At 44.8% G+C, this 25,163-nt stretch overlaps 1 protein-coding gene across 1 annotated transcript in view; it reads left to right on the plus strand.

Annotated features, from left to right (window-relative positions):
* Positions 1 to 1,384: 1,384 nt before the first annotated feature.
* RYR3 (ryanodine receptor 3) overlaps positions 1,385 to 25,163 on the plus strand; it is a 381,491-nt gene continuing 357,712 nt past the window's right edge. The window contains exons 1-2 of the mRNA XM_024732458.1: positions 1,385 to 1,465; positions 24,221 to 24,340. Coding sequence (XP_024588226.1) covers positions 1,385 to 1,465; positions 24,221 to 24,340 — 201 coding nt within the window. The remainder of the gene's footprint in view (positions 1,466 to 24,220; positions 24,341 to 25,163) is intronic.

The raw sequence follows: 25,163 nt of genomic DNA on the forward strand, positions 1-25,163 counted from the left end.
CAGGTCTAGCAACACTCAAGGGGCGGGGATTCCACAGGGTGTGAACCCCAGGAGGGCGGGGGTTCAGGGGTTCCCTGAAGGCCACATGAGAGCCTGTCTGCGCCATATTGTGGTGGGAGGGCAGGATATTGAGCACGTTACAGAAATACATTTGTGTTCCTGGTAATAAATTTTAAAATGTAACAGTGCCATGTGTAGTCCCGTACTGCCTATTAAAAATAACACAAGTGCCATAGTGAAACCTGAAAAAACCCTGACAGTTCCCTAAAGGGATAACATCACGAGCCTGGAAGTTTTGACAAAGTGTGTAGGAGGTCAGTAACTTTGAAGCAAGGATCTCTTTGCTCCAAAGACCTGGAGCCTGTGTCAGTGTGAAATGAAGGTATTCAGCCAGAGGGAAGTGCTGAAGACACTGACATTTTGGAAGGAGAGAGACAAAGGGGAGTCAGGGAAGTGGAATGCAGTCTGAATGAGGTGGGAGAATACCCCAAAGGAAATGTAAACCTATTCTGAATTTTTGCTTAGGGGCAGTCCTGTCATTCCCTGTTAGAGAGCAAAGTATCCAGGGGTTCTCTCTCCCATCTCAGTCCCCTGTCCCCTGCCTTCCTGTGACTGAAGGATTGAGACCTAAAGAGGATGGAGCAAGAGATAAGGCAGCAGCATGGAGCTAGTTCCATTGATGCCTTAGCAGGAACCCCCCTCGATGGAAGAATGCTGGGGGCATCCCTCACCTGCATGGCCTCACCCAAAAGGTCCCACCAAGAGTCTGATATTCTCCAATGCCCTTCTACACACACAAAAAAACATCCTGCTTACTAATTAGCTCTTGAGTCTATTGGCTGCACTCTATTTGGGAAAACAAGAGCCTGATCATGAGTTTCTAACACATAATTGATTCCTCAGGCAAGGAGGAGAGATGGGAGGGTCTGGGTGCCGCCCAGCCCCAAGCCATGCACTGCAGCTTTGCGCGCAGCAAAGGCACGTTTCCTGCCTTTATCTCAGACTGCCCCAAGTCTGAGGTTTCTGTACTGCAGTTTACAGAGCCCGGAGTGCTGAGGCGAAACCTACGGATGATATACGTAGCCTTTGTCTGCAGGATCTGCAGGATCCTTATCTTTGCAGAAGCATCAGCCCAGGCTCCCTGATCTTCCCAGCAAGTAAACAGATTTTGGTCATGCCCAGTTCGAGTGCACCTGTAGGTGCCAGGAAAGAAAAGACTTCCAGAACACAGGAAACAGAGCAATACTGTGTGTCTCCTGTCCGGGGTGCGCGTCACTGCCCTGCTCCAAAGTGGGAGACATGCTTACTGACTTTCCAGCTCACAAGTTCCAGTGCCTATACCCAGCCCTTCTGAGCTTTGCAGTGATCTCTGGAAGAAGCAGAGATGGGATGTGCTTTGGGTCTTTGGAGGCTCGTTGAGGTGGCTGAAGCAACCCAGCGCTGGCAGAGGCAACATAAAGATGAGGTGACTTTTCCCCTATCTCTTCCAGCAGACCTGGATTCTTTTCTTTCTTTTTTTTTTTTTCAACTCCCTACTTTGTACATTTCATACCCGTGACTCATTTATTGTGCAACTGGAAGTCCTTACCTCTTAATCTCCCTCCCCTATTTCTCTCCTTCCCCAGCCCCCCAGCAGACCTGGATTCTTTTCTTTCTTTTTTTTTTTTTCAACTCCCTACTTTGTACATTTCATACCCGTGACTCATTTATTGTGCAACTGGAAGTCCTTACCTCTTAATCTCCCTCCCCTATTTCTCTCCTTCCCCAGCCCCCCAGCAGACCTGGATTCTTTTCTTTCTTTTTTTTTTTTTCAACTCCCTACTTTGTACATTTCATACCCGTGACTCATTTATTGTGCAACTGGAAGTCCTTACCTCTTAATCTCCCTCCCCTATTTCTCTCCTTCCCCAGCCCCCCAGCAGACCTGGATTCTTTTCTTTCTTTTTTTTTTTTTCAACTCCCTACTTTGTACATTTCATACCCGTGACTCATTTATTGTGCAACTGGAAGTCCTTACCTCTTAATCTCCCTCCCCTATTTCTCTCCTTCCCCAGCCCCCCAGCAGACCTGGATTCTTTTCTTTCTTTTTTTTTTTTTCAACTCCCTACTTTGTACATTTCATACCCGTGACTCATTTATTGTGCAACTGGAAGTCCTTACCTCTTAATCTCCCTCCCCTATTTCTCTCCTTCCCCAGCCCCCCAGCAGACCTGGATTCTTTTCTTTCTTTTTTTTTTTTTTTTCAACTCCCTACTTTGTACATTTCATACCCGTGACTCATTTATTGTGCAACTGGAAGTCCTTACCTCTTAATCTCCCTCCCCTATTTCTCTCCTTCCCCAGCCCCCCAGCAGACCTGGATTCTCATTTCATCCCTTCCACTGAGTGGCTTTGGGTAAATGACATGTACCTGGAGCCTTATTAGTTTTCTCCTTTGTGAAATGCATATGAGCTTACAATCAGTATTGATGAAGTACCGTTTACAAACTGCCTAGCATGGAACCGGTGCGTAACAGGCACTCAGTAAATGGTGGCTTTCTCCTTTTCCCCAGCAGATAGCAAGGGCTGTCAGTAATTACACCTATTCAATCCTGTACCCTAATCTCCTCTCTCTCTCTCCTTCACCCTCATGCACCTTTCAGGATACTAACAGTTCCCATTTGCCTGGTAGAGCCTCCCACATATAACTGGATGAAAAAGAGTGCCCACAGGCTGCGAAGCTCTGTTAGAAGTTGTCAGGATTGTCAGGAAAGAGGAGCCCAAATTAAAAACACAAACGACAACAACAAAAAACCCTGCAGAGAATGTATAGTCATATTAGTGAGGCAGATGAGCAGGTTCTGTTAGTTTCAGGATTATTAATGTGTCTGTGGCACCCGCAGCGGCCTGCCAGAATTTGGCTAAATGGAAGAGAACCCAGAAGATCTAGAGGTCAGAGGTCAAGTCCCGAGAGGAGCCTGGGGCTTACATAGCAAGGACGATAGGGCCCCAGGCAAATCGGCAGACTGAAAAATAAAGTTGAAGGCTAAGAATTCGGGTCACTGATATTCGTTATGATCTGATTGTTTCCCTGCACGCATGACTACGTCACTTCTCACTATCGTCTCTGACTTGGGCATTATTAACTTCTTTTTGTAAATAAGGCTCGTGGAAGTGAGGACTTACCCAGAGCCACAGAGCCAGTGAGTCATCTAATCAAACCAGGGACTTGGGAATTGCATTTTGGTGCTTCGTCTGTTACATCTGCTGTCACAGACTTAAGGGCACTGGAAGTCTGGTTAAAGGACAGGAAAATGCCTCTGTACTCCAGCAACCAGCTAGGACTTGAGAGTGGGGCAGAACTTTGTAGGCCAGGGCATGTGTATTTGTCTCTTTCTCAGAAATAGAGCTGGTTTCAAAGAATGGGAAAGATCTCAGCGTATTGGGAGTGGACTGGCAAGCTTGGTTATGGGGTCCAGAGCAGGCTGTTATTTGCTGTTTGGTCAGTGCTGGTGATTCCTCAGAGGGCTGACCGTTCATTGCAGGACAGAAACAGAAAACCCTCCTCATTTAACCTACAACTTCCAAGAGCAGGACTGATATTTCAGGTTTGGGTCAGCAATCTGTTGGGGGATTTTACTTTGTGTAGGTTTAAGGTAGCATCTCAGTTGTCAAAAAAGCAAAAAGCAGCCCAATGTCTCCTTCTAAACCATGGTTGTAACTTTGGAGACATCAATGATATGTCTGTGAAGATCAGTCTATTCTATTGTTATACATAGGCCTTTAAATATTGGTTATTCTTAAAGGTTTCTCAAATAAAATATGGTAGTAATATTAACAAAATACCATTATCTATGGAATGCTTGTTATGTGCAAGTATAGTTTCAGGGGTTTTACGTTTACTCATCTCAAACGATGCCTGAAGCAATTATTTATTCCATTTCACAACCAAAAAAAGCGAGGCAAGAAGGTAATAAACTTTGCCAAAGCCTACATGGCTAGATTCAGAGATAAGATGCCAACCCAACCAGTCTGATTTTCAGAGGCTGGTACTGTTCACTACTCTGCTGTAATGGGTTTTCTATGAAAATGGAAGTAGCCGAATCAATCAACTCACAAGACAGACTTGAAAAACATCTTAATGCCTTAACTGTAATTACATAAAAACCTACAGAATATGATGCTGCCAGTGGAGGTTATCTGTCTTTGCATGTGTAACTCATCAGATGAAATCTCCAGAGCAGCAAGGCCCACAGCCCTCGGGCTCCCTTTCCCTCTCTTCGAAGACTCCAGCGAGGTTCGCTGCTATTGAAACTAGGATTTTTGTCTTAGGGGCAGCAACTGGAATTGCAGCTTATAGCTTCAGAAAGGAATCTAGGGAAGCAACGAGTTGTATCTCTAAGCTCTAAATAAACTAAGACCTTTATTAAAACATCTGTCTGGGGCTTCCCTGGTGGCGCAGTGGTTAAGTATCCACCCCGCTCGCCACAATTAAAGAAAAGCCTGTGCGCAGCAATGAAGACCTAACGCAGCCGTAAATAAATAAATTAGTTAATTAAAAAAATACATTAAAAAAAACCATCTATTTGTCAACTGAAATGGAAGAAAGTTGAGAAGGCCAGGTGCCACCTTAGAGCAAGATTCGTGGACAAATAAATCTTAACTACTACTATTCAGAAGGCCTTTTGGCATTTTGTGTCCATTTAGCTCTCATCCTGGCTCTGATGCAGTGGATTCCACAAGCTTATTCCAGCTTTGCTGGTGGTTACCTTTAACTGTTTGGGAATTTTTATGTATTCTTCCTCTAGAGTTGTCTCCCCATAAAAGTCTGGCATTACACGTGGTAGAAAGAGAGAACATCCATTTGCATGATTGCCTGGGTGAGAAAATCCTACATACCGATTACTTGTCCATAAAAAAGCAGAAATCTGAAGAGGAACATATGGCAATTCTGTAGGTTTAATGCAAAAAGATCAACTGGTATAGTATAAAGAGTAACAGTTTAGCCTCCCTAAAAGTGTACATCTGTATGCAAATGTTGACGATGCCGTTATACCACAAACTCGTTACCCTTGGAAAATAAGCAGGTGGTATTGCATTGTCTTTATGTTTCTGCGATAGTCAACACACAGGTTTCAGTTCATGACTTTTTTTATTGTTGCAAAAGCAGCAAGGATGTTGTTTCTAAAGGAAGTATTAGCTTCAGAGGGGAAACATAGGGTTAACTCACACACAAACAAAGGAACCGAGGTGCACAACAGTGAGTAACTCTTTGACTCAGTTGGAGAGGCGCAGTGAGTTAGACATAGGCTTTCCATTCCATTCCATTCCATCCTCTTTCTGAGGATCCATAGGTAAATGCTGGACTCATGTTGAACTAGGAGTTGCTGGGTTCTTGGCAGGCTGAGGCTCGCGGGATGGAATTGCCCCTGAAAACTGAGTCACGCCAAACCTGAACAACAGGCATAGTGGGAATTCAACTAAGGCTCGAGGACATCCCGTTGGTCTGTTCCTTTAGTTCTTTCTGAGGTGGAGGTTCCCTTGGCAAAGTCCTGTGATGACACTGGAGAACTGGAAACCGTGGCTCCTGACATCAGGGAGCTGCCAGTAAAGAGAAGACTTGAAGGCTAAGAAACAAGGAGCTGCACTCTTGTTGAGCACACTCAAACCGGAGCAGCTGGCCAGAGAGGGCAGTCGAGGTGCCTCGTCCTGAGACCCTTTAACCCAGCCAGCTACTCCGTTGCATGTGACATTGGCCCTTTCTTTCTGCCTCCTTCCCCCTCCAGTGGCCTGGCTTAACCAATAACAACTAGAAGTTAAACAGTGACTATATTGGTGCAACAGGCTGAGGTTAAGACCCTGGGCCAGCGAAGCTCATCATTCATTCCTGAGGCATTTACTGGACACTTCCTCCGTGCAAGGCCTTGTTCGAGGCACACAGACGAATCAGACATAGTCCCCATCTTCAGGGATCTTACAGCCAGCAGACGGAGGCAGACAAACCTGCAATTAGGGTACAAAGTAATAAACGCAAGGCCAGAGGTGTGCAGGGAGTCCTCTGGAAGCACAGTGGTGGGCCTTTCCAGATCATAAGTCTCAGGAAATAGGGAGTGTGATGGAGACAGGTGTTCCAGGCCAAAACACCAGCCTGTGCAAAGGCTCAGAGGTAAGAGGAAAGCATGGCACTTCAGTAGTAGCTCCAGGGGGCTGAAGTTTAGCATTTGGTGGAGGGGAGTGAAACAGAAAGCCCGGCTCGGGAAGGAATCTATTGTGATCCTAGGGGCCTAAATCAAGGCAGGAGCAGTGGGAATGGAGAGGAGGGGAGGAGGAAAGGAAACTCTAACTGGGTATGTGAGAGAGGAGCTGTGGGTGCCTTCCAGCCTCCTGCCATGGGTGTGTGCGTGAATGCCGGTACCTGTCCGCCCGTACAGGGGGTGCAGAAGGAGCAAATCTGGGAAAGGAAGGTTAATGAGATGCTTTGGATGAATTGACTTGTGGTGTGTCAGGGACATCCAAATGGAGATGACCATTTCATTCATTCTAACGCGGGGGTCTGGGAGATCGAGGGGGCGTAAGTGAAGGAGGTGTGAGTCGAAACCGGTGACTTGGATGGAGTTACTCGGTAAATAGTACAAGCAGACAGAAGCCTGAGGAACTCCCAACTCTCAAGGCGTGAGAGAGGCTGAAAGAGAGGGGAGATGATGGAAACGCACTGGGAGAGTCGTGCGTTGCCTTAGAAGCCAAAAGAGAAAACGTTTCCAGAAAAATGAAGAGATTCGCAGTGCCCATGGCCACATAGGCCAAGAAAGACAAAGTCAGAAAAGATCGCCCAGATATGACAAATAGGAGGTTACTGGTGACCTAAAGTGAGAGCAACTGGCTGCGGGAGCAGAGAGAATATCACACATTATTGAATAAATGGATGAGGCTTTGTCACATTGTCACAAGGGACAGACCCCAGGAATCCGGGTCTCTGGATGTTGGTTCTAGACAAAAGTATTAGGCACGACTGCCTACCTTGTTAAACAAGAGAGCAACGAAAATACTTTATTGCCTATTTATTTGCACATAATGCCATGCTAAACAGAGGACAGGGAGAATTAAACACAGTTTATGCATTTTTTGTGCAGCTCACATCAAGTGCATGAGTATCGGGGTGCTAAAATTGGGTAAATCGACCAAAAATAATCTTATTTTAATGGCTATTTCCGCAGAGTTGTGTTCTTACAGAATTCCAATCACAAGATACTTTAAACACTCCCAGAGGAGATGTTTCTGTATTCCGTTTGTAAATAACTGTAATCCAATCTTGATAATTTATGGTCGTGTTTAACCCTCACTTTCAGTAAGACCTTCCTCATCTCATTTTAGTCTTTTCTGCTATATCTTTAGGGCTCTCCTGTCTCATTCTGACCTCAGTGGATAACAGATGGTTACCTCTTCCATATATCAATCCTGCCTATCCTTGCAGATGAATAATAAATTTCCTTCCTACTTGGAATTCCCCAGGCCAAATAACTCTAATAAAGCCTAAAGAATTGATCTCACAGAATACCAAGAGGATTAACTAGTTAACAAGTACTGGCTGCGGGTAGGCAGAGCAGGGTAGCACATGACAGAGGAGGTTTTTAATTTGGAAAGAGAAGGGTGCAAAATAGGATTCAATATTACATCTTTCAGTAGCTTTTTATGATATCTTTTGGAGCTTCACATGTGAATTTTCCCCCTCATTGGTGTCAATGAACTCCCAAGAAGTTTGGATTCAATGACTGCTGAGGTGCTTCTCCTCTAAACATGCTATGATTCCATGTAGACCACTTTTCCTCCCCTTATCTTGGTCTGAAGGGATATTTGCACAGGAGAACCTGGTCATGGCAATGCAGGGAAGAGTGAGGGCATGTGTACTTTCTTAGCATTTTGCTGGTACAGATGGATACTGCTTTGGGCTGTTCCTGGTGTGGTCTGCTCTGTACAGTTTTAGTCAGTCAAGGCTGAATCAAAAAATCATCAGAACTACAATTAGTTGCAACTGTAGGATAAAACAGGGGCCTTTCTGTATCGTTGATCTGCTTCATAAAAAAGAAAACTAATAGAATAATTATGTATACATAATATTGTAAATCACCTATACTTCAGTTTTTTCTTCAGAAATGTACTTAATCCCTTCTAATATCTTTTATTTATTTATTACTTTTTTTTTTTTTTTTTTTTTTACGGTACGTGGGCCTCTCAGTGCTGTGGCCTCTCCCACTGCGGAGCACAGGCTCCGGACACGCAGGCTCAGTGGCCATGGCTCACGGGCCCAGCCGCTCCGTGGCATTTGGGATCCTCCCGGACCAGGGCACGAACCCACGTCCCCTGCATCGGCAGGCGGACTCTCAACCACTGCACCACCAGGGAAGCCCCTATTTATTACTTTTTAATGGAAGTATAGTTGATTCAATGTCATGCTAGTTTCAGGTGGATATCACATGATTCAGTTATATATACATATGTTCTGATCCTTTCCCGTACAGGTTATTACAAAATATTGAGTAGAGTTCCCTGTGCTCTACAGTAGGTCCTTGGTTATCTCTTTTATATATAGCAGTGTGTATATATTAATCCCAACCTCCTAATTTCCCAACCACCTATTTTTCAATTTTTAAAAAGCCAAAATAATAAAAGCAGTGGATAGTGATGCTTAGCTCTAAGTCAACTCAGGGTTTTACAGCTGAAAATTATTAAAGGAAAGGTTCTTGATCCCTGGGACCATAAATATTGCAGTGACTAGACTTCTGCTTGTGTTCAACACATCCATAGCCACCTATAGATGAGCTGTGATTTCAAAAGTTTGTTTGAAATACATTTACTTCTAAGTCACACAAATTACTTAGCACTGTGTGATCCCAACCATAAATATTCCTCTCCTTTAGGGAAGAAGACTAACATGGCGCTCCCTATTGCCAGGTAGAAAAAAATACGTGCCAAAGAAAAAGATGGATACCTGTTAGCTTTGGAACATCGTTTAGATATGCTGACTCCTGCCACTGAGAAGGAACTGTGTTACTGAGGAGGGGTGGAGAGAACTTGCTTCTCTTCCAAAATTGGCCACTGGGCAACTCTGAACTGTTCCCTTATATGTTTTGAGGCTCGGTTGTCCCTAGCTGCAAAGCACTTCCGTTTCTTTAGGGAATGTAAAGAGTGTTATTCATTCAAAAGTTTTTTGCTTGCTCTTCGTTGAAGTTATCAGAAAGTCACTCACCCTTGTCAAGGAGGGGTTTGGGAGTGGGTTGGGGAAAGGAGAGAAAAGAGCCACAGGTGTCATGGCATAGATAGTGTCAGGTACATTGAGAACATTCAATAAGTACTCGCTGGTTTGTTGGCAAGCTTTCTGTTTCAAACTTCTCATGCATTGTGAACTTATCATTCCCTAGTTTTGGAGGAGTCTGAGAGATATTAGTTTCTCCTGGTGATTCACTTATAGCTGACCGATCATCTTCCTAGTCGCCTGTACTCAGGGAGAAGGAGTACCATGAGACAATGTTATAAAGGCCTAGCAGAAAAGAGAAAAAAGGAATCAGGCTATGTTCTAGAGGAGCGCACCTGCCCTGCCGAGGGGCCCGCAGATGACAGCCTTTGGTGACTGGAGGGTCTTGGGTCAGCCGTGGCCTCGCTTTTGGAGCCTTGATGAAAAGGAAATGAGGATACCTGATCTTTCCCCCAGGATTTTCCTTTTATCACGCCCAGAACTCACTTACTTTTCCCCTGTGATTCCATACCTGTATGAGGGTATCTGCCGGCCGCCTCTGACTTCCCTAGTTGTCACCTCCGACCTGAGTCTGGAAAGGAGTTCTCCACCCTCGCTGTGCATCAGTCACCTGGGGAGACCTGCACCCAGCGCCCTTTCCTAGAGATTCCCATCATTTGGATCTGGGTAGGCCCCGGTATCCACATATTTTAAAAGCGTTCCAGGTGATTCTCATGTTCACGTGTGGTTGAGTGCCACCGCTTTGCAGCAGAGGTAGGTTTGTTTTTTTCCTGTTGACTCGTCAAAGTGAGAAAAATTCGGGACAAAACAATACGGAATAAAAATGAGTTATTTCTTTCTTTTCTCTCTCATCAAGAAAGGCTAGGCTTTGTGTCCTGGAGATCTGGGGCTTTCTTTTGCTCTGAGGACTTTTCTTTCCCAAAGTCTCTTGGAGGTGAAAATTTGAGTGGTCCTAGTAGGGGATGGGTCCCGAGACTTGGACAGGGTGAGGCTAAGTTGCCAAGCCTGGCGAAGCCTTGCTTTGGAGGCTGGAGAGAAGGGCATGGCAGGGGCTTCGTAGGTAGCAGAGACCTTCAGCCCTGCCCATGTACTACCCAGGAGATGGTAGGGTGATGGAGATCAAGATGCTGATCCTGAAACACCAAGAACTTGGGGACCACAGTCTCTGTGCCTAAGAAGGGTAAAGAACTACTGGATCCCTGCCAACAAATGGACCACACAGACTTAGAAAATGAGCATCTTGGCAGCAATCTTGGTGGACTTAGGACCAGCTGCTTTGCTCCAAATTTTGTGGAGTATATAAATCTCCTGGGATTGTCACCCAGCCCTGTGGAGGGGAAAGCTTCCCTGAACATGACTGAGATTGAAATTATTGCAAGTCAGGATTCAGAGCCAGACATTACTATATTTAGAAAAAGGCAATATGGCATTTTTTTTATATATATGAGGGATGTGGAATAAATACTACTCTGTGTAACAAAAGGAATTAAGCAATCCAATTAAATAACCCCATCTCATATGCTTTTAATTTTATTGGGTTTTCATTAGATTTTGGTTTGGCCAAGAACTCTGAGGACTTTTGCTGCAGAAGGGCACTTGCATTTTCTAAGGCTGTTCATAGAACGTAGTGCTCTCTGGAATTAAAAAAAAAAAAAAGTCTTGGCAGGATTTAGGGGTGGCAGTGATAGTGAATGGTGGAGCTGGAGTGTGGACAGAAAGAATGACCCTGGGGTTTGAAGTTCTATTTGCACTTGACTAAGATCAAGAAACAATTGGGTGTTTATCCTTTATTTAAGAAAGAGGAAGCTACCCCTTCAATGAAAGTCTTCCAGCTGCAACCACCGACCTGCCACCAGCCCCGGTAACGTGAGAAATTGAAAAAACAGCATTGCTAAGTGGGAGTCGTGTCAATTATTAAATTACTGAACTGCTTTCTTCACCAAGGAGCCTCCGTATAGTGGGAAGAATGTGGGTTTTGGAGTCACACAGAGCAAGATTGAAATCCCCACTTGCTAGCGCTGATGCATTTTTGTCTTCTCAGGACCTAGCAGTGCATGGCGTATATAATAGGCATTAATAAATACTTCATAAATTAATGAATAATGCATGAACGAAAGCAATAGCTATCTGACTGCAGGCCATTACTTACCACATCTGAACCTATGCCCAAGTGGCTTTACCTGTAGGACAGGCATACTGATGACTAACGTGATGAGGTTTTTGAAATTTTATAAAATATGAAGTTTTTCAACCTGTGCCTGGTAGGGTCTCCTTATATTTCATTCGCCTGCTAGCACACACCTTCCCTCAGCACCGTGTATTCGCTGATGTGTGATAGGAAGAGCCTCACTGAATTGAAACCATCAAGTATGGGAAATTGTTGCACACAGGAGCCAACTTTTAACCCCAGACTAGACTCTGAGAACTAAACACTGAGTCCTGCCCCAGGAGGATGTGTCAGAGTGAATCCCTGTTAGTAGGAACAGGCTCGGCTCAGCTTGGCTTGGCTTTCGTGGGTCCTCCGTCTCTTCGTGAGGTGTGCCTTATGATCCCCGACAGTGTCTGGTTTTGATTCCTGACTTTTAGGTACTCGTGGCCTACAGCTTTTTACTCCGATTTGACCAACCGTTCTGACCCACTGTTTCTTCTCACCTTCATGATTTTCATTCAACAAGCCTCTGTGGCATGTTGGCCACGTGGTAGGTGTTAGGGATACCACACAAACAAGGTGGAGATGAGCAGATGTAATCCTTGCCTTCCAAGCAGGAAAAAAAATCTGGTGAGAGGGGATTTCAATAAGAAATCCAAAAGGGGTACGTTCTCTGATAGAAGCCCATACACAGGAGCTCAGCCTGGACAGAAAAGGCGTCAGGGAGGAGGGAGAAGTATCTCAAATATTCCTGGGTTCTTTTGTCTTACTCAGATTCCTCTCGTCCTCAATTATATTATCCTCTCTGCAAACCACTACCACAGAAAGCCCATTTGAGCCAATCTATATGAGGATATAGTCAGCCACTTAGATTGGGGGCTCCAGGAGGGCAGATGCCTTGCCTTTCACTCCAGGCCATGAAACAGAATCTGGTGCGTCAGTAGGCACACAGATATTTCTTGAATGATTGTATGTAAGCTGGAAGACATGGATAACTTTTTAAAGAAACTAGTCCTGGACAGTTCATAGGGCTTTATGCACCATTAAACTATGAAAACGCTTCTTTTCCTTTAAGTGATCTATTTTCAAAGACTTAGCCATCTAAATGTCAGCACATAAATTCCATTATAACCTACTGGCTTCATCAAGCATCCTTTTCAAAAAAGCAACAGTGTTCCCCAGCTATTAGATTGTGTGTGGAAATTGCTGGATGCTTTGTTCTTGCTTTCAGATACAACATCTGTCAGTAAGTTGGAGTGATTATGGACACACACAGAGTATTCAAGTGTATCTTACATGTAGGATACTTGAGTTTTGTTTGCTTTTTCTACAAATCTTAAAGGGGAAAATTTCAGACAGCTCCCTGTCTGAGGCACCGCCTTATGCTAGTAAAGAGAAACTCAAAAGTTAGTTTATGTCCCAGAAACAGAAACAGATGGCCCTGTGACCCACTCCCCTGAGCGCAGGGATTGTTAGAAGATTTGACTTAAAAGGGGTTGGCTGTCAAGGGTGAATTGCATGGCGTAGGGGAAGGCATTATGCCTTAAGTCAGAAGCCACAGATCCCAGAACCAATGACAAAAGCAAAGGAAATTGACCTAAAGGATAGATCTGATAACATAAACACGCAGGTATCGTTGCACAATTCATCAAGGTCTCTCAGTAGTGCTGTTGGTAGAATCAGAATTGGATACTCTGTGCCTTTCTGGGGTTACGGTGCTCAGGGTGTATCAAGATGGAGAAGGTGTGCAAACCCATCAGCTGTTATAATACAAACACGGGAAGTTGAAGTGCGCTGGTCAAACCCCCTTTTTTTTTAAATTAAAAAATTTTTTAATTTTATATTGGAGTATAGTTGACTTACAATATTGTGTTAGTTTCCAGTGTACAGCAAAGTGATTCATTTCTACCTATACATGTATCTATTCTTTTTCAGATTCTTTTCTCATATAGGTTATTACAGAATAGAATATGGAATAGAGTTCTCTGTGCTATACAGTAGGTCCTTGTTGTTTATCTGTTTTATATATAGTAGTGTGTATATGTCAATCCCAAACTTCTAATTTATCCCTCCCCACTCCCTTTTCACTTTGGTAACCATAAGTTTGTTTTCTAAGTCTGTGAGTCTGTTTCTGTTTTGTGAATAAGTTCATTTTTATCATTTTTTTAGACTCCACATATAAGTGATATCATATGACATTTGTCTTTCTCTGACTTACTTCACTTAGTATGAAAGTCTCTAAGTCCATGCTGTTGCTTCCAATGGCATTACTTCATTCTTTTTTATGGCTGAGTAATATCCCATTGTATATATGTATCACATCTTCTTTATCCATTCCTCTGTTGATGGACACTTAGGCTGCTTCCATGTCTTAGCTATAGTGCTGCTATGAACATTGGGGTGCATGTCTCTTTTTGAATTATGGTTTTCTCTGGATATATGCCCAGCAGTGGGATTGAAGGATCATACAGTAGCTCTCTTTTTAGTTTTTTAAGGAACCTCCATACTGTTCCATAGTGGCTGCATCAGTTTACATTCCCACCTTTTTAAAATTAGGTTCAGAGCAATGTTAGATCCAGAGACTTCCCTGCCACCACTATTATCGACCCTTGCTCCCTCTTAGGTTAGACATCTAACGTCATGATTTGTTTTAGTGTTCTAGCTTTTTCCCACTCGCTCACTCGCTCTTCATCCAGGCTGATGTGGCTAAAGAAGAAAGAAAGCAAAGGGGTGTGTGTATGCTCCCAGGTGTGGTCACTGGTGTAGGGGAGAAGGATTCAAAATATCAAGTTACAAATAATTTTATTAAAACAAAGCAAAACCCTTCCTGTGGGGCCTGAAATTCCCTTGGTACCAACTAGATCATTATTTTTCTATCCTGTGAGAATCGAAAATTTAAATAAATTGACCATTATTTCTAGGAGAAGATGTCATAGGTCACTGCATTCTTCCATGTCACATAGCAGCATGTTCTCTCTGAGAGGGACTTAATTGCATATGGGAACCCTAGTGCCTGCGAATCTCCCTAATAAATTCAGGGAAGGCTTTCCTCTTTGCCTTCTTCTCTGCAAGTTCCAAAGGGACCAAGCCATGGAGGAGGCTGAGTCGATTTTATCATCAGACTTCAAATTCAGCCTTCTCGGCGATGGGAAAAGTTATAAAGAGGAAACAGGACACTTCTTTCGGTTGCTGGAGCAGAGAGGGCCAGAGGGTTGTAGGCTGTGGGTTGCTTCTTTTGTCTGTCAGCCCTTAACATAAGCAATTCTAGCCGAAACCGAGGAATGTTTGGACGCTTCCTGTAAAGGAGTAAAAGGGTGTGATGAATTCATCCGTTTTGGAGGGCACTGTATTTAATAGGAAATAAAACCACTAGTCTTTTATTTGGTGGCTGAGTGCCCACCTGTACCAGGCACTGTTCTGGCCATTGGAGATACAGTGGTGAGCAAAACAGTATTCGTGGAGGTTACGTTCTAATGAAGGAGGAAAGAGATAAGAAACAAACAAGCACACGTTCTTAGGCGGTAAGTGCTAGTGCAGAAAGAAGGAAGATTGAGCAAAATGGGGGGTGCAGAGTGGGAATGGGATTGTAATTTTATATTATCAGAGAGGCCTGGGAAGGCCTCTCTGATAAACTGACACTGAGCAGACACCTAAAAGAAGTGAGGAAAGGAGCCCTGCAGGGATCTGGGGAAGAACATTCTGGGCAAAGAGAACAGCCAGCGCAAAGGGTTGCGGGAAGGAACATGCTTCAAAAATTTGAGCTCCTAGAAGGAGGCCAGTGCAGCTGAAAGTAAGCAAACAAAAAGAGTGATAGAAGAGGGATCACGGGCAGGTGGGCCTATTTTTAGGACCTCGTAGGCCACAGTGAGAATTCTGCCTTTTTCCTGAGTAAGACAGAAAGCCACTGGCGAGTTCTGAGTAGTGGAGAGACATGATCTCAGTTAAAAGCCTTCCTCTGCCTACTGTGTCGAAAAGAGATACGAGTGGGGAATAAGTTCAGAGGTGATTGCAGTAATGGTGACAAGAGGCGATGGCATGACCGGGTGGTGGTGGTGAAGAGGATGCAAGATGGTCCAATCAGATGTATTTTGAAGGTAGAATTGGGTGGGATTTGTTGCTGGTGTGAAAGTGAGGTGAGAAAAAAGAGGAATCAGTATGACTTAAAGGTTCTTCTTTTGCCTGAGCATCTAAAGAATGGAGTTGCCATGTCCTGAGATAGATCACAGGAGGAACGTACAGGGGAGATGATTAGGAATTGGGCATATTAGGCAGTTGGAGATACAAGTCTGGAGCTCAGAGGAGAAGTTTAAGCTGGTGATACAAATTTGAGAGTCATTAATATTAATGACTACCTATGGGTTTTAAAGCCATGAAACCAAATGAGATGACCAGGGAGGGGAGTTCAGATAAAGAAAAGAAGTCTGAGGAATAGTCTGGGAGCACAACTCCAGCATTACACAGGCTAAGCCAGCCAAGGAGCCGGAGAAGGAGCTGCTAGTGAATAGGAGCAAAAAGCAAGAGAAAGTCTACCCTATGAACCAAATGATGAGAGTATTTCGAAAAGGGAGGAATGGTAAACTATATCACCTTTGTCTCTTGGGATCCTGTCATTTCCATTTTATTGCATTTCACAGCAACCAATGAGTAGTAAGGAACCAGAGATAGGAGCCATTCCTAAGTTTTGACAGATTGGAAAAACAACGAGTTCCAAAGGTATAATCACACTAAAACCAAAACAGACAATAGCAACGGCACACCCCTAGAAGTGTTATCCTTAGGGGCACAACGTAATGTCAGCCTCTAGAGCTGGACATCAGGCTAGTTAATCTCCTCCCTCAGTCATCACCTTTAGCTTCATAATTTTTTAAATGGGATTAAGAATATTTGTAGGTCTCATAGGGCCATGGTGGAAGCGAACAGGGTATCATAGAGCCTTTTATATATCCCAACGATTTCCATGGTGGCATTCTAGACCCTGCAAGTAAGAAAATACAGAAGTCTCTTTATGGTGCAATTTTTATACATAAATATTTTGTTAATATTATGAGTTGTTTTCAAAATATATGATTCTTTCATTAAATTCACAAATATTTGTGCTTTTCTACTCAGTGCCAGGCACTGAGGATTCACGGGGAAACGAGAGGCCCCCGCGCCTAAGGAGCTTCAACGCTAAGGAAGCAAATAGTTAAAATGATTGACACTTAGAATGTACAGCAGACCGCCAGTGCCATTAATCCTTGTGAAATCATCTGCGGATGGTCTCGTCATCCCAATAGCCCACTTACTTTTCATTTAAGAGATGCTTTGGGGTAAAGCCTTAGAATGAGCTGTTACCCATGTCTGTATATATTTAGCACGTAGCTCTAACTGTATCAGTTCCCAAAATAGTGCCTGATGTTCAAGATGAGTAGCTAGGCCACATATTCCTTTTTAAAGCAATAAATGGTTATGGATTGTCCTCTGCAGTCATATCTGCACTTAAACGTGGACCATGAAATCTGCTGGACTGCACTCTGTCCCACGTGCTCCCGCGCTTCTCTGTACCTGTGATGTGCACAGCTCACTATGGGGCTGTCATCAGCTGCCTAATAATCTACCTCAAATAGGGCTGTCAGCCATTTTGTTTTGTCCCAAAGAGTCCTTTGCGAATGACCCAGAGAGAAGAGGGAGAGCCAAGGTGCCTCTGGCCATCAACTCCGAGATGGCGAAAACGGACACTCCAGTCCTTGGGCTGGGAGGCAGGGGGTAAGAAAGGAGCAGTAGGGATAGAATAGGCAAACCCCGTTCATTTTCAAGTTCAAAGTTCTTTAGCTAGCAGAGTACAGAAAGAACTTTACTTTGTCAGAGGCGACCTGTGAATCTCAGCAAAGAGAGCTGAAGGCTGTATATTCTTGTTCAGGGACAATCAGTCAACACCAGCACAGGCTCAAGCCATGACGGGAGCAGCTGGTGCTCGTGAACCACATAGCTTGGAGGGATGCTGATATATGATATACCTTGGATTTTAATCTTTTTCTCCCCTCTGCTACAAGTTTGGGGATGATGGTCACTCCTTCCATTGTTATAGTCATGGGACACAGGGAAATCTGGTTTTATTCTTTAGTTCTCCGGCTGTTCTCTCTGGCATTGTGCTCTGTGATTTGGTTACTTTATAAGTTGTATGGCCACGTGAGAGGGCTGGGATATATCTATTTTTATCGACACCATCACCATGGGCCTTAGAGTCTGGAAGACAAGTTTCAGACCTATTGCTAAGGTCAGTCTCTTGGAGTCGAGAGCCAATTTGGCACCATGGTAAAGAGGACAGGCTCCTGATTCATGAAATCCTAGGTTCAAGGTCAGAATCTGTCACTTCCACGCTGTGCGGTGTTATTAATTAACCTCTGTATGCCTCAGCCGCTTTATCCACAAATAGAGAGAGTATTAGTATCCATCCAAGGGTGGTTGTAAGGATTGAACTGAGATTTTGGAACGTGGTGGCACATAATGGCTATTCATTAAATGGTCATTCATTAAAATTGGCTAATTCCTTAGAGCTTTGGTCTCCTCATTCTTAGAATGGTTGTGTTGATGTGAGTGTTAAATAATCTGGGGGGAAATTTCAGCAGAGTGTCTGGTATAGAGTGAATGGTTATTATTATCAGTAATAATAATAACTAAGCAACAGAAACTAAAAAATTTTGAAATGGACTCCCTCATCATTGCTTATTCCCTATTACTTCGTTATGTCAACGTCTGTTCTCTTTTGATGAGATTACTCAGTTCTGACCCATCAGTGAAGCAGTGACCCTTTCTACACTAACTATTGTTACATGAGAGTAGAGAAATCTCTTCTTTTAATAGGATTCCATATCCCAATCAGTCAACGTGATTTTACCAAACGCATTATGTTCCCAGCTTGGCTGGTGGAGCAGTTTTCTGCTCTCGCAGAGTTTGTAAATAACTGGGGTTACAAGGTGAAAACACGCCCATTCAACAAATTATAACTGGGTGTATAGTGTGTATAAGGTGCCGTGTTTGTGAGTATCCTGATAGGTGTAAACTTGAACCAGATGGGGATCCTGCCCTCGAGGGGTACAAAGTCAACCGAGAGGAGCTGAGAGAGACCATGGATATAGAGCCTGGACTGGGTACCAGGCTCTACCCCTTGCCACCGTGAGACCTTAGGCAAGTTGCTTAACTGCTCTGCACAGGGCCTTCTCATTTGTCAAATAGAGATTACAGTAGTACCTACATCGTAATGTTGATGCGAAGATTAAATGGGTTACTGTGCGTAAAGCACAGCGCCTGTTACACAATCAGAGATTAGCAAACGTGAGGCATTTCCAAATATAACATGGAGCTGGGGATAAGACATGCATATGGACAATCGTAGTGCAAGAGTAGGTGATAATTGCTATGGAAGTTCGGCAGGAGAGGTGACATGACCTGGGCTTCATAAAGAATGTGGTATTTGAGCCAAGCGTGGGAGGCTAGGGAATCTATGAACTTGGAAAAATAGGGCAAATCATGGCAGCTTTAGAATTAGAGACAGCATGAGTAAGGGCATGGAGGTAAAGAAGGCCAGGGACGTCTGTAGGGAAGAACTTGGGAAGATAAGTTGGAAGGTGAAGGTCCTCATATGCTAGTTCAAGAAATTTATATTTGTTTTATGGATAGTGTAGAGAGTCATAGTGGATTTTCAGCAGGAAAATGATAAGGTAGGAGCTATGCCTCCAGGAACAGACCAGAGGAAGAATGTTCTGGGTGTTGTTATAGCCTTGTCCTGGGCTCTAGAACTCCAGTCTCTCCTTCCTCTGGCCCATTTGCTGTAAGACAGGAGGGAGAGGAGGCTCATAGATAGACAGGGGGTGATGATGCTGAGCGTGGACTGCAGAGGGGTTGGATGTGTCATGAACAAACACAGGAAACATAAAATAAGAGCAGATGGAAAAGGAAGCCTTTTGATACATTGGGACATATTGCTTTGAGGTGTTGATAAGTCTGTGGATCAACCTAGGAATAGGTGGAGGTTTGGGACCTTGGGATGCCTTCAGGTTGGAGGTACAGATGGCATAACGACTTCTCAGAATAAAACTGGAAGCCTGAAGAATGGATGGGATTGCTAAGGGAAAATGACAAAGACCTATCCTTGGGCGATCCCTATATTTAGGGGTAGCTGGAGAAAGGGAACATGGGAAGGATCCATTGGAAAGGTAGGAGAACTTAGGAGAATACAGAGTCGAATGAAGGAATGGAGGGATTTCAAGAAGGAGCATTTCATGGAGGCCGAGCAAGACTTATTTGGGAGGCAGTAGGCAATAGGAATGGAGGAGAGATAAGGTTAGAGGTGAAAGGGAGAACTCAACAGTGGTGGGGAGGGACGCTTTAAAAGCCAGACAGAGGGCTTCCTTGGTGGCGCAGTGGTTAAGAATCCGCCTGCCAATGCGGGGGACATGGGTTCGAGCCCTGGTCCGGGAAGACCCCACATGCTGCGGAGCAACTAAGCCCGTGTGCCACAACTACTGAACCTGCGCTCCAGAGCCCATGAGCCACAACTCCTGAAGCCCAGCGCCTGGAGCCTGTGCTCTGCAACAAAAGAAGCCACCGCAATGAGAAGCCCGTGCACCGCAAGGAAGAGTAGCCCCGCTCACCGCAACTAGAGAAAGCCCGCGCGCAGCAACAAAGACCCAACGCAGCCAAAAATAAATAAATAAAATAAATAATAATTCTTAAAAAAAGAAAGCTAGGCAGAGACCTTTTGACTTATTTGGTAGAAATCCAGAAACCTTTATGTGATCTTACAGAGATTATTTCCTGGGGACCTAGGGGATTCATACCCCTCACCCTTAAAGACAGAGGCTGGGTCTGAAAGGTCTTACCATTACTGACTATTGTGCCCTCTTACAGATGGAAGGTATTGTTATTTGATATTGACTGTGTTGGATCTGCTCTTAAGTCCTACAAAAAAGGACACATTTTATGGTCTGGTTCCAGTGAATAAAGATTCAAACAAGCTGAGAATGCATTACCAAAAAAAAAAAAAACCCATAAATTTATAGTAGAACAAAACTTCAAAGTTGTGTTGTTTTCTCTATCAAAAAATCAATCATTTTCCTTGCTGGGGTGGTGGAAATAATGGAGATGGCAGTGCCCTCTTGGAACTAGACGTCTTGATGAAGGGGAAAGCAAGAATAGTGAAAGAGAATGAGAGTGCAAGCAAGCGAGGAGATTGCATCTATAGAGTGAGATGGTCTAGTTTTGGATTTTAGAATTGGAATCATTCTAGGTTATGACAGGGAATGTTCATTAGAGTGTGTTACTAAAACAGAGCAGCAGTCATTAGGTCTAGGTGTTCTTCTTGAATATATTGTCCACATGAACCTTGAAGCTACTTGAAATGATGGCTGAAGCAGAGTAGAGAAAGGCTGTGGGCTGGGCTTTCAGCTGTCAGCTCCATCATGACAGTATTAACAGATCTCCTCTTATAAAACCTGGTGTACTCCACGGTAGCCTGGAAGAATTCTGTGCCCTTGGAAGGTAGTCAGTACGTGTGTGGTGAAATCACACAAAAATGTTTATTAAATTTCCTGATTGTCATTAAGAGTCAGATAAGTGGTGGGAGAAGTAACTAGTCTGTTGATAGATTGCCAGAGAAGATGTGGAGATTGCCTATCATGTGTCTCAAACTAGAAGAGTGTTTGTACCTGAGTAGAAGAGGAATGATCTGAGTTGGCATTGGATGTGAGGAGAGCATGAGCTTCTGGGGAGAGGAGATAACAAATGTGGAAGAATTTCCAACCTTCAGTTAAAGGGGCTTCCTTGGAAATGGAGTTATGTGGAAATTCCCAGGTTTGCTTTAAAGCAAAGGGAGAAAGGAAGTGAGATAACAAGAGGGGAGAAAGTATACATCAGTATAGGGATCAATAAACTAGATAGGGCTGGTAACTGGGGGGGACTTGTGGTCTGTGTTTCACTAAGGAGTGAGAGAATTCATGAGATGGGTTAAATTAACTCATCTTATGATTGCAAATGGCGCAGAGATTTCCGGGTCAAGCACTCCAAGGATCCAGATGTCTGTCTTATTGAAGGTTTGTGGAGATAATAGCTGCTGTCTGGAGCGAAGGCAGGTACGGGCTGCCACGCCAGATGGTGTCTGTAGCCAGGTCAGCACGGAGCATACGGTTCCAGACAGCATGTGGAAAAATGCGAAAGTGTTTGGAGAAGGGTGCGTTTGACCCAGAGTCCCACACCACCTGTGTCCCCCACAGTGCTGACTTGGACAGCACCTGTACATGGGTGCTCTTTAGGAAGTGGTTGCTGAGCCAGGGCAATTCTCTCTCTTTTTTTTAAGAAATAAATTTATTTATTTATTTTTTGGCTGTGTTGGGTGTTCGTTGCTGTGTGCGGGCTTTCTCTAGTTGCGACGAGCGGGGGCTACTCGTCATTGCAGTGGCTTCTCTCTGTGGTGGAGCACAGGCTCTAGGCACGCGGGCTGCAGTAATTGTGGCTCACGGACTCAGTAGTTGTGGCTCGCGGGCTTAGTTGCTCCGCGGCACGTGGGATCTTCCCAGACCAGGGCTCGAACCCGTGTACCCTGCATTGGCAGGGGGATTCTTAACCACTGCGCCACCAGGGAAGTCCCCAGGGCAGTTCTTTTATTTCATCAGTTGATCGGCAGCCTAGGTTGTGAGGATGTGAGTTATAGCACAGGTCAATTTCAGAAGACAAAGATCCCTAGGCAGCTAGTGCAAGGTGGTTTGGGCACTTTGGGGTGGAAAGAGCATGGGAAAGGAGATCATGGAAAGAGATTCTCTAAGACACATATTGAAAAGAAAACCCTGTCGACTTTCACTAGTTCGTGAAAAGTCTGGTCCATAGAACCACTCCCGTGATTTCCAGATTTTCCTGTTTTCACTGGGGAGTGGTGCGTAGGTGGGAGATATTTAGATATTTCTCAACAGGGGTCCTCTTGACATTTTGGACAGGTAAATTATGCGTTATGAGGACTGCCTCTTGCAGTACAGACCACTGAACGCCCACGGCCACTGTTTTGTAGCACTCGTCCATCAACTCAGAGTACTCCCCCACGGCCTGTGCCCCTTAGGGAGGATGGTATCACCGCTGGTTGCTGTGGGATCTGGGGGAGACTGCCCCCGGGGAAAAACTTCATCCTTGTCAGAGATTTCCCTGAGCCCACATTTTGAGAATAGTGGTATTCTGGAGTTTTCTTCTGTCTCAGTTCAAACGAAGACTGAATTCTGGCTTCACTAGACACAGAGGCTTGAATTTATTACTGACTCAATTTAGTGATGAACAGTGACATTTCAGTGCTAGTGAAAGTGTGGAGCTTTTTTTTATTCCCTCAGTCTGCGCCTCGTATGTCTGTGGTTTGTGGCTTCTCGAATTTCCCTGCTGCCCCTAGCCAATCCCTGGGCACCTACAGCCATCTTTCTGGGGGTTGGTTCTATTGACTCTCTTCATGTTCCCACCAAGTAGAGGATTTCATTTTTCCACATGACCACATATGCTGTAGACACAGGTGAAGAAAAACCGTGCCCATTTAGTATGCCTTTCCAATACTCCAGGACAGACACTAACACCGGGGACATGGGAGTGAGACGGGGAACAGAACAGCCATTGCTAAGGAGAAAGCTCTACCTGGTGCTTCTCTGGTTACTCTTTTTTTTTTTTTTTAACATCTTTATTGGGGTATAATTGCTTTACAGTGGTGTGTTGGTTTCTGCTTTATAACAAAGTGAATCAGTTATACATATGTTCCCATATCTCTTCCCTCTTGCATCTCCCTCCTTCCCACCCTCCCTATCCCACCCCTCCAGGCGGTCACAAAGCACCGAGCTGATCTCCCTGTGCTATGCGGCCGCTTCCCACTAGCTATCTACCTTACGTTTTGTAGTGTATATATGTCCATTAACTTCACCATGCATGGAAATCTTTTTGATGTTTGCAACCCAAAGTCAGGCGGTAGCCGAGAGAGAGCTTGTGGACTGACAGGTGGGAGGAGTAAGGAGGGAGTTGTTGGTAAGGAGAAGGTTTTCGTCTCCGCCTCAGGCAGGGTTGAGCAGGGTTGAGCACGAGGTGAGCATATTAGTGTAAATGGAGGTCAGCCTCATTTCTGTACCATCAACCAGAGGACTGCCATTCAAACAAGGTGTCTGCAGTTAGAGGAGGGCTGCTTTTGAGACTGATGCCTCCTTGGGAATCCAGAGTGGCTCCCCCACTCGGCCTTCAGCATCTCCTTCCAGCCTGGCTCCTCCAGGTTTCTTTCTGTCTTCCTTTCCCATATGTCTGACACCCATCTGCTGCCTCTCTCCACAGCCTCCTCTGTCACCTCCGGCAGGTGCGTTATCACTGCATGCACCCCCTCCCCCCGACAACACACGTCTCTTCTCTCCCTGACATAAAATGGACTTTCCCTCCACAAATCCCACCTCCCTCAGATCTCTGCTGTTGTCTCTGTCTCCCTCCATCTCACCTCATTGTTTCTTTGGTGAGATCGCTTAGGTTTACTTTCACGTTCACTCAAGTGTTGTAACCAACTGCTCGCTTGGATGGTGGGCAGTTTGTACATTTCACAAGTGAGGCTCACGCTGGGTATTTAAGTAGTACCTCTGTTCCATGTACTTGCTCTCTCTGACGCCACCCCAGATTTGAGGAGAGTCCTAACTCAAGGGAGGAGCTCGGTTGTGCCATGAGAAGAACGAAGTCTCCTTTATCTGATATTCAAAGACATGTGCCCCTCAGCACACCCGGTAAAGGCACAGCGAGGTGCCCTGGGGGCTTGGCTCTGCGTGGGGATGTAGCCCCCTCACTGCTCACATGGGTCTCTGTTCCCCTGGCAGGAAGATGAAGTGGTCCTCCAGTGCATCGCCAACATTCACAAGGAACAGAGGAAGTTCTGCCTGGCAGCTGAGGGACTTGGGAATCGCCTGTGCTTCTTGGAACCCACTTCAGAAGCCAAGGTGAGGTTGACTGTCTGCCCTGCACCTTCCCGTTTGGCACCCCAAAGTCGTCTAGGGGATGGGACTGCTGGGATATGGTGGTGAGGGTGATAAGGATGGTGAGGAAGAAATCTGAAAGGACACATTTACTTTTAAAATGGGAAACAGATCAGAACACTGTCTTTCAGTGTTCAGCAGGACACGGAGGATGCCTTGAGGTCATTGTCAGTCCTCATGGAGGAGGTTCTTTTACTACCTCCAGCGCACCTTCCTTGTTGTTAATTCCTAGAAATCTGAGTGCGCGTTCTGTCCTCCCAGCTATCGTTTTATTGCTACAGGGACTCACAGGTCCTTGGACCTGTGTTGCACAGCGAGCTCATCACTTTCGGCTGTGACTGTGCTGAGATTGTTGTAACTGCCTGCTGTGCCCTGGGGGCAGAGAGGAATGTTTGCTCTGCTTCCCACCTGCAGGGTGGAATGTAACATCATCTCTCCTCAGCCAAACTTTGCTTCCTGCATTTTCAGTTGCTTTCTGCTTTTCATGAACTGTATGTCAGGTGGATCTGTGTGCCCAGTGTTCTCACAGTACTTTGTAGTCCTGGAAAGACCTTTATATCAGTCAGGGTTTTCCAGAGAAACAGAACCAATAGGATCTCTCCCTTTTTCTAGATAGGTGGGTGGGTGGATGGATGGATGGATGGATGGATATGGATTTATTTTAAGGAACTGGATCATGCAATTAGGGAGGCTGGCAAGTCTGAAATCAGTAGGTTCAGATGAACTGGAAACTCAGGAATTAATGCTGTCTTAAGGTAGATTTTTTTTCTCCTCCAAGAAACCTCAG

This window comes from Neophocaena asiaeorientalis, unplaced genomic scaffold, assembly GCF_003031525.2.
Source record: "Neophocaena asiaeorientalis asiaeorientalis breed wild unplaced genomic scaffold, Neophocaena_asiaeorientalis_V1.1 scaffold119, whole genome shotgun sequence".
NCBI classification, from domain to species: domain Eukaryota; kingdom Metazoa; phylum Chordata; class Mammalia; order Artiodactyla; family Phocoenidae; genus Neophocaena; species Neophocaena asiaeorientalis.